The following is a 12,721-nucleotide window of genomic DNA, read 5'->3' on the forward strand; positions in this document are numbered from 1 at the left end:
GGAGGTAAGTTTGAATCAGGGTCTAGGGAACATGGGAGCTTGCTTGAGTCTGAAGAAGGAGCATGAGAACTCCTACCGGGCCTGGGAAGCAGGTTCCACGTTAAATGTGGCACATTAATGACCAAGGAACCTTTCCTTTGTAAGGACATTCTCGGGGGTCTTTGGAGAGGTCATGCCCTTGAGTTGTCTTAGAAACAGGAAGGCAATCATGATGGGTCTCCAGTGGGGTGAGCTAGATCCCATCAACCAGCCTGATGGCCTCACCCCGGTGGTTAATGGAGCTGAGGAGAATCCGGAATATTCCGCCAAAGCAGGAAGCTAGTGCTAGAAGGGAAAACTGACTGGTCAGTGGTCCCAAAAGAAGCCCAACGCGACTAAGAGGCTCACTGCCAAGTGGGCAAGTCCAGCAATAGTCACATCTAAAGTTTTTGCAGATGTGCTTTGTAATTAGTAGAATATATGTATTTTATTTTCTAAAGTGATTTTTTCTAAAAAAAGAAGTATTGATTCTTTTTTTTTTTCTCTCCATTGGTGCTATTGGGGCTTGAACCCAGAGCCTTGTGCCTGCTAGGAAAGCACTCTGCCACTGAGCTATACCGGCCCTTTTTATTTTATTATGGACCTTTATTTTATTTATTTACATGTGGTGCTGAGAATCAAACCCAGTGCCTCACCGTGTTAGGCAAGTGCTCTGCCACGGAGCCACAATCCCAGCCCACGAGTTAGCATCTTTTTTTTTTTAAAAATTATATCTTCTGTATTTTGAGTTTTGAATATAAAGGCTTTTCCCACTTGAAGTTTATACTACATTTCCTTCAGCAATTTTATTTATTTCTTCCTCTCTCCTTTCACGGTGTGATAAGCTCTGAGGTATCAATGCTGCTGATGTGGGAAGCCCCCCACATTTTTCCTTTCCCTTTTCCTTCTAAAAGACCTGGTGACTGTCAGTCTGCATTGTGGGAAGTGGTGCTAGAACATGATTCTTACAGGGCATCTTAGAGCACAGGAGGACTCCAGAGGGTCTAGATAATAACTGGGGAGACAGAAGATTTGCAATCAGCTGGCTGTGCTGAATCCCTCTCTCCAAGGCCACAGATGTTGGCAGGAACCCTTGGAGGAAGTCTCCAATTGAATCCACATTCCAACCCCATAACCGTCTTCCTCTGACTCTTCCTTCTGTGAGGAACAATACTCTGTTTGAGACCTAACTCTAAATTTCCGGCCCTTTGTTAAGAGCTGTGTTTACCCTAAAGCATGCATGCATAACTTGAGCTTGGTTTTTGCAGCTGGCTGGGGTAGTCAGGGATTTGGGGTCACGGTTTGGAAGTTTGTGAAGAGAGATGTAGATGTTCCCAAGGCAGACAGAGGAGGGGTGGTGTCCTAGCATCACTTACCTGGAATTTCAGCTTGACAATATGGTAGACTATGGGACCATTTTCCTAGTGCTCCTTTCCCGAGATGTAGAAAAAAGATGGGAGAAGTCAGATTAGAGACAACATGAGGGGCAACATGAGCCTATACATTGGATTTATTGTGATGGCCTTGATAAGCTCACCCAACCGTAGAAAATGACTTGAGTCATGGTGAGTGTGTATATTTGGGGCCATCAGACTACTTGATTTGTAAGTAAAAAAGGTCATGAGGGTCACGGTCATGAGGTATTTTCATAGGTTTATTATTACTTTGAATTTATTTTTCTGTGAATATGTCCTTTGGGCCACCCGGCCCCCCTTTTCTTTTCAAAATGACTATAGGATCTTTTTCTTATTGATTTATTAAAGCCCTTTATATATTAAAGACATTAGCCCTTTGTTTTATGTATTTGTAAATATTCTCCCCAATTTGACATTTGCCTTTGTATAGGGTTAATTTTTGTTTTCCAGAAAAAAAGTTAACATTTTTACAAGTTATTTATTTATTTATAGGTACTAGGATTAAAACTCAGGGGTACTTTACCACTGAGCTACATCCCAGGCCTTTTTTTTTTCAATTTTTGAGACAGGCTCTCACTAAAAGGTTAAGGGTATCACTAAGTTGCTGAGGCCGGACTCAAACTCAGAATCCTTCTGCCTCAGCCTCCTGAATCACTGGGATTATAGGTGTGTGCTACCTGGCCCAGCATCAGCACTTTATTTTTCTGGATGACGGATGATTTTTATTATTATGTGTAGAAAACACACCAGTGTACATTTATCCTAGTTTAGTGTCTAGTTCTTTAGCCTTTGCCTTTTCCAACTTGGCAATGCGAGCCACAGATTCTGGACCCAGGATGTTGCCTCTCCCATGACGTCAGATCTCATCCCATCTGTCCTTGTAGTTGGTTCTGATAGCTTTCACCAGCTTTTCCGGAGCGCCCTTGTCTTCCAGGTTAATCTGTGTGAAGGCAACAGTGGTGCATGTCTTCCTGTGAGCCCGATGTCCCAGTCTGGCCTTCCCCTGGACGGTGCAGTCGGGGGCTCCCATCTTGCCACACACAGCAGGCAGGAAGACAGCAGCTGGGTGGGATCCACATCACGAGCAACCACCACCAGCTGAGCCCCCTTGTTCTCCACCAAGGTGGTGACAGCATTGACCCCTGCTCCAAGGATGGCTGGTCTCTTAGTGGGGACATCCCCTTTGCCAGCAGCTTTTCTCTCTACCCATGCCAACAGCTTCTCCTGCTTAGTCTCTGGTCTCTCCTTGGGGCATAAGCAGCTGGGTAACTGGCCGGCCAAGGCCTAGGTGAACTCATTAGCTGCAGGAGGCACTTTTGGCCGCTTACAGAGTACAGCCCTTTGCTGCTGCTGCATCTGGTTGCAGTGGGGCCATCTTACAAAGTGGGTAGGGTCCCTTTGGGGCTGGGTGTCCTGTCCAGTGCTGAAGTTCTCAGGCCTTTTCTTAAACAGGGTTCGCCGCCTTCTTGGCTTTCTATCTTAATGACAGCAGAGGCCGGGCTCACCTGCTTCCCCTCAGCCTTCTTTCCTTTTTAGCATCTTGGGCAGCTGGAGGAGACAGCTGTATTTTGTTGCTTAATGCTTAAACTTTTTACTCATCTGTGATTTCTTTTGGTGGATGGAGTAAGATAGGGCTTTAGCTTCCCTATCTCCCTCTTTCCGGAGTCAGCTAATTCTCTAGTGACTTTTTTTTTGTTGTTGTTGTTGCAGTTAATCTATTTTTTCCCCTATTATTTAGAAATTCTGCTCACATTCTATGTTCTCAGATAAATTTGGGTCTTGGGTCTAATTCTGTATGTTATATTGTTTCATTGATCTGCCTGGGTTTTTTTTTTTTCTCTAGTACCAAATAGATTCAATAACCATAAAGAAGACTTAAAGTTCTCTCATTGGTATTCTCAGTAGATTTAAGAGGACCTGGAATCAAAAGGGAGTCGTCTTAAGAGCAGGGCAGATGGCTTTCGGATGCAAAACAGAATGACTAAATTATAGGTTATATTGGAGGCAGTGAATGAACAAAGAGAGGTCTGCAGAAAAATCAACCCATGAATTAGAAGATGTGCTGGAGAATTCAGAGGAAAATAAGAGACGGAGATTGTGAGTCCAAATGATGTGAGACTTGAAAGACAGCTGCAGGAATAGAGGCGTGGATGAAGACAGACTCCGGGGTGCAGGGGGAGAAGGGCGCTAGGCACCACCCATCTGATTCCCACTCCAGCCAGGCTGTACAATTGGCGCCGGCTGAGCTTCCTCAAGACCTTTGTGTGCTTCAAATCGGGCTCCAGGTTTCCCTTCCCTGGGCTGCCTCACCACGGCCTCTATCTCAAGGTACCCTGTTTTCTGGATTTCCAGAATACGCTACCTTTTGTTCCCACCCCACCCAGGGACTCTTATTCCTTGGTCCACACTGACTGACTAGGTATCTCAGAGCCCTGCCTTAGCCCTGACCGTGTGCCTGCACGCACCACCCATCCTGCACCACTCAGGGGTCCCGATCCTCCTGCTTGGGCGCATCCACCCTCCCTTTGGCCAGTGCCATCTCATCAAAAGACTTCTTTGTTTGGAGGTCACTTCCTTCAGAAAGCTCCCAGCTCCCCACCCAAACTCATATTAGGTGTCCTTCGGTGAGCTGCCGTAGCCCTGTCTTCCTTTGGTAGAAGGGGCTGCTCCCTTCGTCTCCCTCCTCGTAGACTGTGCACCCCAAGGGCAGGGTAGGGCCCATTTGCTGTTGAAGGCTGTGGAGCCCTCCAGAAGTACAACGTTTGGCCTGGCTAGGCACACAATAAATGTGTGTTGAAAGTGAAAATTGACACATGCATATAAAGGGTACCTTTTGGATATGTACTAGTTATGGGTAATTGTCACTTAAAATGAAAAAAAAAAGAAAAAAACTTTCTCACTTTCCTTTCTCCCTTTTTATGCAATATATATTCACTCTGGGTTTTATGATCAGATTATTTTTCCTGGAATTATTTTCCTGGAAAAAAATTTGTTTGGGGGTGGTGGTGGTAGTACTGGGGATTGAACCTAGGGGCACTTAACCACTGAGCTACACTCCCAGCCCCTTTTATTTATTTATTTTATTATGAGACAGGGTCTTGCTGAATTGCTTAGGGCTTGCTAAGTTGCTGAGGCTGGTCTTACTTGTGATCCTCCTGCCTCAGGCTTCTGAGTTGCTGGGATTACAGGTATGTGCTACACACTTGGCCCTTTCTGGAAAAGTTTTTATATATTTAAAATTTAGAGACAGCAGTTGTGTCTCTAGGGTATGGCTTTTGGGTACACAGGTGGACTTGGAGTTTTCCGAGTGGAACTCAGCCCTCTGTTTTCTCCCTGGACTCTTCATTCCTTTGCATTCATTCCCATAGTTGCCATAACAAATCACCAAAACTCAGAGGTTTAAAACAACACAGATTCATTATCTTAACAGTGGTGTGGGTCAGGGATTGGTCATGGTTCTCATGGGACTAAAATCAAGGTGTCAGCAGGGCGGGTTCCATCTGTTTCCATAAATAAGCGTTGAGCTCAGTTTAATGAAATGCACGCTGAAGTATTTCAGGGAAAGTGATGGATGTCAGTAATCTACTTTGAAGTGAATGAAAAATAACATGGACTTGTAACTGAATTAAGGGATGTACAGATGAACAGATGTGTGATAGAGTAAGTTTAGTGAAAGATTAAGGATACAATAGTCTTGGCTTTCATGGTAATGTTTCTGCATCTTTAAACAAAACAAAACATACAAACAAACAAACAAACTATATATATATATATATATTAGATGTTGATGGACCTTTACCTTATTCATTTATTTTTATGTGGTGCTGAGAATCTAACTCAGTGCCTCACACATGCTAAGCAAGTGCTCTACCACTGAGCCACAACCCCAGCCCTGTTTCTTCATCTTTATTTTTGCAAATTCTTTCTCTTCTTTCTTCTTCTTTATTTGTTTTTTATTTTTGTTTTTTGGTACTGAGGATTGAACCCTGGTATACTATTGAGCTACATCCTCAGCCCTTTTACTTTTTCGAGTCAGGATCTCACTAAGTTGCTGAGGCTGGCCTCCAATTTGCGATCCTCCTGTCTCAGGCTCCTGAGTTGCTGGGATGACAGGTGTGTGCCACCATACCAACCCTGAAAATTCACTTAATAAAATGTTTGAAAAAAATTACTAGTACCCAGATAGAGCCAGCCTTTCAATTGTTTCTATGCATCCGTATAAATGCCAGTGGTTCTCAACTGGAGGTGATTTTGTCTGTAGACATTTTTGATTGTTATGACTGGGGCGATATAATGATTAGAGGCCAGGGATGCTGCTAAACATCCTCCAAAACTCAGGACAGCCCCCATGAACAAGAATGGTCTAGCCCTGGATGTTAATAGTGCCAAGAAAACTTGATGAATACCTACATATTTAAATGTATGTGTTGATACATATCAATGTGTGTATTTATAGCTTTTTTTTTTTGGTACTGGAAATTGAACCCAGGGGCACTTAACCACTGAGCCATACCTCCAGCCCTTTTAATTTTTAACTTTGAGCCACAATCTTTCTAAGTTGCTTAGGGCCTCCCTTAGTTGCTGAGGCTGGCCTTGATCTTGAGGTCCTCCTGCCTCAGCCTTCTGAGTTGCTGGGATTATAAGCATGTGCCACCAACCTTAGCTATTTATGCATATTTTATATCTACATGTATTTAAAACAAATCAGACTCATAGCCTCATAACCCATGTTTTCCTAATGTATTGCTCTTTTCCCAGGTAATGAAATTGCCCACATTTTAATGGCAATCACAGATCATATGCTGTGGTTGTTTGTGTCCAGCTCTATTTGGGCATTTTTAGGTGGTTTCTCCATTCTCAGTGTGTTAGTCAGTTTTCCGTCACTGTCACAAAATAACTGAGATAAGCAGCTTAAAAGGAGGAACCGTTTATTTTGGTTGGTGGTTTCCGTCCAGGCTTGCTTGACCCCTTCACTTTGGGCCTGTGGTAAATACAAAGATAATATAAATACAAAGGTAAACACATTTCCAAGTAAGAATTCTTGCTGTGCTGCTTGCCCAATGGCCAGTACTGTGTGGGGACATTGTGGGTGGATAGAAGCCACTGACAGAGAGGCTTCCTCTGTGCATCAGAGGGCCAGGGCTCTGGTGGTGAAGGGGAGCCAAGCAGCTGGACTTGGACTTGTGATGAGGCAGCACATCGTGGCAGAGAGCACATGGGGAAGCAGAGAGTGAGAGACGGAGGGGTTCTGCTCCCAGTGTCCTCACTTCCTTCCATGAAGTCTCACCTCCGACAGGTGACACTACCTCTCAATAGTGCCGTGGGTTGGTGACCAAGCTTTCAACACATGGCACTTGGGGGACATCTAAGATCCAAACACAGCGCTCTCTAGACCTCAGGAGAATCTGGGCGGTTCCTGTCTGATGATGGGTCTCTGCGCTGGGATATGAAGGTGCCATCAGGGACAAGGCTCGTTGGTCACCCTTGGGACCAGCTTGGGTGTCAGCATTCTTTTTGGCTGGGGCATTTGTTCTTGGAGTATCCCAATTTCCTGAGGGTGTTTCCTCTCAGTAGCCACTGTAGGCAGAATGGCCTCTCAGCAGTCCTGGGCCAGCTTTGGGCACCCCAGGCTGTGGACCTGGGGGATGGTCTCATTCGGCGTCTCCCTCCCCTCTTACCAGCTGCTGCCTGGGTTCTGCTGAATTTCCCGAGGACCAAAGCCAGCTTCAACCTCCGTCTTCTCCTTTCCATCACAGGCCTGCCCTTCGGATGAAAAGAGAAAGGAAGAATGGACTACAATCACCAAACGTCCCTCGTCCCCTGTGGACAAGATAAATACATTTCCAAGTGAGAATTCTTGCCGTGTTGCTTGCCCAGGGGCCAGTACTGTGTGGGGACATTGTGGGTGGATGGACGCCACGGGCAGAGAGGCTTCCTCTGTGCCTCAGAGGGCCAGGGCTCTGGTGTGTGAAAGGGAGCCGAGCGGCTGGACTTGGACTTGTGAGGACAGCAGCAAGTGTGCAGCTTTAGATTGAAAAAAAAAAAAAATCCCCCAAAGCCTAGCCTGGGAGGGAAGTAAAGGGGGAGCCAGACACAGCACCTTTGTGGTGTCTTGGAAGGCTTCCAGGAGGAGGAGAGGATGGTGTCTGCTTGCTGTGGCCTAGATGCTTGTGTTTGCCTCAGATTCATATGTTGAATCCTAATCTAAGTCGATGGTATGAAGAGGTGAGTGGAGATCTCATGAATGGAATTAGTGCCCTTAGAGAAAAGGCCTGAGAGAGCTTGTTTGCCCTTCAACCCTGTGAGGACACAGGAAGAAGGTACTACTATCTCTGAGGGGCAGGCCCTCGCCAGACTCTGTATCTGCTGGCACCTTCATCTGGGACTTTCTGCCCTCTGGAACTGTGAGACGTGAACTCCTATTTTTTATAAGCCACCCCGTCTCTAGTATTTTGTTATAGCAGCCCCCAACACACTAAGAAACTACTCACTGTTCTGTCTGTGATATTGCCTGAGGGAGTCCTGGCTTGGGTTGTGTGTTCCTGAGTTGCTCTGTTTCTGGCTAAAATTCGCACACCCTCTGAGTAGAAGGGGCAGGTTCCTTGTTTTCTAGGTACTATAGGTGTCTTGCACTCAGATTTTTCTTTTCTTTCTTTTTCCCTCCCCCTCCCCTCCTACTCTCTTGCCAAAACTGACTTTTTCCCACTACAAATGTGAGGATATATTTTTTTTGGCCCAGCCTGGAAATTTTACATACTGAATGTTCTCCGTCTTAAATAAGCCAACTTGAGTTTATCTGAGACCAAATTGTTTCAGACACACTTGGCCATACACAGATGCCTGTTGTGTGAGATCCAGAACATTCTTATCTCTTTATTGAAGGATTTCTCCAGGGACTTTTCCTCACTGGGTTTCAGATCTATGTGTTCAAAAATACCAGACGTTTTGTCTTAAGTTATTTGGAATCACTTTTTTTAAAATATTTTTTTTTGTTTTAGTTGTTGATGATCCTTTATTTTATTTGCTTATCTATATGTGGTGCTGGGGATCGAACGCAGTGCCTCATGTGTACAAGGCAAGCACTCTATCGCTGAGCTACAACTCCAGCCCCCACTTTTTTTTTTTTTTAACCATTCATTTCAGCTTGCTTAGAATTATTCCCTTATCTAGGTTTAATATGTCAGAAATTTTTTTTTTGAATTTCCAGTGAGTTTTAACTTGTGTTGGGTCCAAAATCTCTCCACTGGATGATTGGGATTAAAAGAACTGGATTCTGTCACCTCTTGCCTGAGATCAGGCAGAAACACACAGCAAATGGCTTCCTCAACCTCCTGCCTTCCCAATCCCTCATGGAGTGCAACAGCAAGCACTTTTAGATAAAATCATATCAAAAATAGAACATTGCTGGGTGTGGTGGCGCCCGCCTGTAATCCCAGTAGCTTGGGTGGCTGAGTCAGGAGGATTGCCAAATCAAGGCTGGTCTCAGCAATTTAGTGAGACCTTGTCTCAAAATTAAAAAAATTAAAAAGGGCTAAGATGTAGATCCATGGTAGAGCACTTGCTTAATGTGCATGAGGCCCTGGGCTGAATCCTCAGCAACACATACACACACATAGTCTCTCTCTCTCTCTCTCTCTCTCTCACATACACACACACACACACACACACAAAAAAAAAAAGATAAAAGAAAAGAAAAAAAGAAAGAAAGAAAGAAAGAAAGAAAATAGGATATTGCCAGGGTTTAGAAGCCCCAGCCTGTCTACTTCCTCTCACCGTCCCACAAGGTGACCCTCTGTTCTGAATCCTAAAACGCATTTCAAGCTTTATTTATTTATTTATTGGGATTGAACCCAGGGATGCTTGCTCTCTGAGATACATCCCCAGCCCTTTTTATTTCTTGTATTTTGAACTGAGGCTGGGATTCCAGGCACACGCCATTGTGTCTGGCCCATGGTAAACTTTCTAGAAGTGGAATCGCACATTGTGTTCTCTTTTCAAGTCTGTCTTCTTTCCCAATGAGATCCGTTCATGTTGTGTTGTTCGTTCATATCTTTGTGACTGGGTAATGATGCACTGTGTGACAGGGACTTCCTTTGCTCATCCAACTCTCTTGTTTGTGGGCCTTTGTAAGTTTTCAAACCCACCATGAGGTCATGTCAATCACGTCTGAGTTGGTCTGTCCCACACCTGTCCCTGTTCACCTTCTGAAAAGCCTCAGAGTTTTTCTGAGTTTTGCAAATGCCTGTGAAGAACTCTCCTCTCCTCACTCACAGCATGCACCAGGGAGGGAAAGAGTGGAGAGGCAGGGGAAATCCCATCTGTCTGTGGGGTCTGAGGGGCCTGTGGCCTTCTGGAAGGGTGTTTGTCTCCATGAATCTGTGACATACCTGCCCACTCATTTGGCTTGGGTTTGGGGGAGTGTCGACAGAGATCCAGCCTTGGCAGTCCAGGACTGTCTTGGGGTTCTAGAGTTGCTTCTTAACATTCGGTCAGGTCTTGACCTTGATGCTGGGGGAAGGTGGCCATAGGGTCTTGGAAACTCTGTGTGTGTGTGTGTGTGTGTCCATGTGAACATACACTGAGGGGGTAACTGAGGCCAGGTTAGAGGTGAGAGTGATTGCATTATAAGAGGCTTCGGCTGAAAATGTTGACCCTTTCCCCCTAAGGAATGAGCTTCTCCTGCATCTGAAGACCTACAACCTGTACTACGAAGGCCAGAACTTGCAGCTGCGACACAGAGAGGTAAGGGCAAGCCCTGGCAGGCTCCCTGGTGGGCTGGCCCAGTCTGTGCCTCCACTTGATCTGGGTCTGAGGGGCCTGGGGTCTCCAGGGGTCCCCGCCCTCCTGCCCCAGTGAGTGGCCTCTCACTTACAATGTTGGCAAGAGTCCTTAGGGCTGTTTGGAAGGAGGCCCCAGGCCCAGTTTTGATCCAGAATGGTTCAGCTTTTCTGCTCTGGAGACCTCCCTATGGGAGTGTGACAGGGTAGCACAGCCTCAGAGCGGGGAATCTCCAGAGGGAGGTTTTCATGAAGTGACCCTCTCAGATGGCTCCCCAGCAGGCATCCCCTTGTGGGGTGGTTCCCCAGAACCGTACCTGTCCTCTGTGTTTACACTTCAGGGCCCAAGTCCTATTGCGACAGCGACAGGGCAGCTCACATAAGATCTGGGTGGTGACGCCCACTCTCCCCCTCCACCTGCGGCCATCGTCTCAGCCCTTCTCAGGATGCCCTTGGCTTTCCCTCTGACTGTTCCCAGCCCCCACCCGGAAGCTGAGCTTACCCGTCCTGTGTCTGTTTCTGTAAAGCCTGCTATCAGATAGATGTTGAGTTATCAGGACGGCTGGTGGAGTAATTCATACTCGAGCGTTCTTGACTGATAAGAAGCAGTGTGTAAGACCCTCAGGTTATCAAGCCATGGCGATTTAATCCATAGAAACAGATAGCAGATGGTGGAATTTCAGCCGCTCAGGCAGGCTGTTGGGGGTAGGATATGGGAAGCGTGGCCTTTTCCTATGTCCCTCAAGCCACTCCACTTAGGCAAAGTCCTATTGAGGGTTAAGTTCTGTCTTGTAGTAGTTCAGTGTCATGATACCAGCCCTGCCCAGTTGGAAGTCCTTATAAATCAACTGTGCTTACGTAAAGCCTTCTCTCTCTCTCTCTCTCTCTCTCTTTTTTTTGGAACCAGGGGTTGAATCCAGGGGTGCTGAACCACTGAGCTACATCCCCAACCCCTTTTATTTTTGATTTTGAGATGATCTCTCTAAGTTTCCTAGGGCCTCACTACGTTCTGAAGTCTGGCATAAACTTGCGATCCTCCTCCCTCAGTCTCCCAGGTTGCTGGAATTACAGGCATGTGTCACCGTACCCAGCCATGAAGCCCTTTTCCCCAAGATCCCCAAATGCTCTGAAGTTGTTCCACTCCTTTTCTGATTCCCCCCAGACTCCACCATGACTCTTTGGCTTTGGTTAGTTGCTCACTTGGCAGGTTCCATTTTCACCCAAGGGGGTTTGTCCTGAAGATGTGGCCATAACCTAGGTCAGACACCCGTGAGACTTAGCCAAAAAACATGGGTTCAGAAGGGTTTTTCTGAGACTAGAGAAAAAAAAAATACTGGCCCTTTTTGGCATTGTCAAAGCTGCTATTAATTAGTAGCTAGGCCATGAGCAAGATTTTGATCTTTTATCAGCTTTCCTAGGATATATCCTACAGAATATAAATCTTCAAAGACAGCTGGGTGTCGTGGTGCACATGTATAATCCTAGAGGCTTGGGAGGCTGAGGTGGGAGGATTGCAGGTTCAAGGCCAGCCTCAGCAACTTAGTGAGAACTTAAGCAACTTAGTGAGACCTTGTATCAAATAAAGAATAAAAAGGGATGGGGATATAGCTCAGTGGTAAAATGCCCTTGAATTCAATTCTCAGTACAAAAAAAAAAAAAGAATAAATTATCAAAGTACTACATGATTAAAGTTTTTCATGGTCATAAATGATCTACTTTTTCAAGATGGAACATACTAATGTCCTTAGAAATTTCACATTTGCCAGGTGTGGTGGTATATCCTGTACTCACAGCAGCTATGAGGCTGAGGCAGGAGGATCATGAGTTCAAAGCCAGTCTCAGCAATTTATCAAGGACCTAAGTAACTTAGCTAAACACTGTCTCTAAATAAAATATTTTAAAAGGCTGAGGATGTAGCTCAGGGGTTAAACACCACTGAGTTCCATCCCTGGTACCAAAAAACAAAAATAAAAACAAATAAACAACAACAACAACCCCCCCCACACACACACACACAAAGAAAGCAACCTTTTAGCATAACTTGGAATTCTTGCAGGATTTATTTACCTTTAGGAGAGTCATAATATTAAGCACATTAGCTTATTACAAAGTGCCAAGAAGTTCTGTTAAGAAATTTGCTTAACACAGCGTCTCCTAACTCATGATCCCTTGACATCCTTTTAAGGCAAAGGAGCTAAAGGAGCTGGTGTTCTGTAGAATAAACTTGGGGAAATTCTGCTTTAAATATCCTTCATCCAGAGGGTTGGATTGCTAGACATATGTTGTAGTTAAGGACCTGTCACTTTCTATAGTAGGGGAGGGATAAGTAGCTAATTCAAGAACCCAGTTCTTGCTTCTTATTAGTAAGGCTAGGTTTCATTTTATTATACTTTTTGGAACCAGGGATTGAACTTAAGGCTGCCCAACCATTGAGCTACATCCCCTGCCACTTATTATTTTTTATTTGAGACAAGGTCTCTGCTAAATTGCCTAGGGCCTCACCAAATTGCT

At 45.3% G+C, this 12,721-nt stretch overlaps 1 protein-coding gene and 1 pseudogene across 7 annotated transcripts in view; one reads left to right on the top strand and one right to left on the bottom strand.

Moving 5' to 3' along the window:
• Rassf2 (Ras association domain family member 2) overlaps positions 1-12,721 on the top strand; it is a 45,483-nt gene that overhangs the window by 15,436 nt on the left and 17,326 nt on the right. For 6 of the 7 annotated variants that reach the window (XM_078051463.1, XM_078051460.1, XM_078051462.1 and 3 more), the window contains 2 exons: positions 7,190-7,280; positions 10,100-10,175. In XM_078051463.1, coding sequence (XP_077907589.1) covers positions 7,222-7,280; positions 10,100-10,175 — 135 coding nt within the window. In that variant the 5' untranslated portion in view covers positions 7,190-7,221. Of the gene's footprint in view, positions 1-7,114; positions 7,281-10,099; positions 10,176-12,721 lie in introns of all 7 variants that reach the window. The other variant, XM_078051461.1, reaches the window with a different exon arrangement.
• LOC101968402 (large ribosomal subunit protein eL8 pseudogene) lies at positions 2,191-3,905 on the bottom strand (annotated as a pseudogene).

Source organism: Ictidomys tridecemlineatus, chromosome 5 (assembly GCF_052094955.1).
Source record: "Ictidomys tridecemlineatus isolate mIctTri1 chromosome 5, mIctTri1.hap1, whole genome shotgun sequence".
NCBI lineage: Eukaryota > Metazoa > Chordata > Mammalia > Rodentia > Sciuridae > Ictidomys > Ictidomys tridecemlineatus.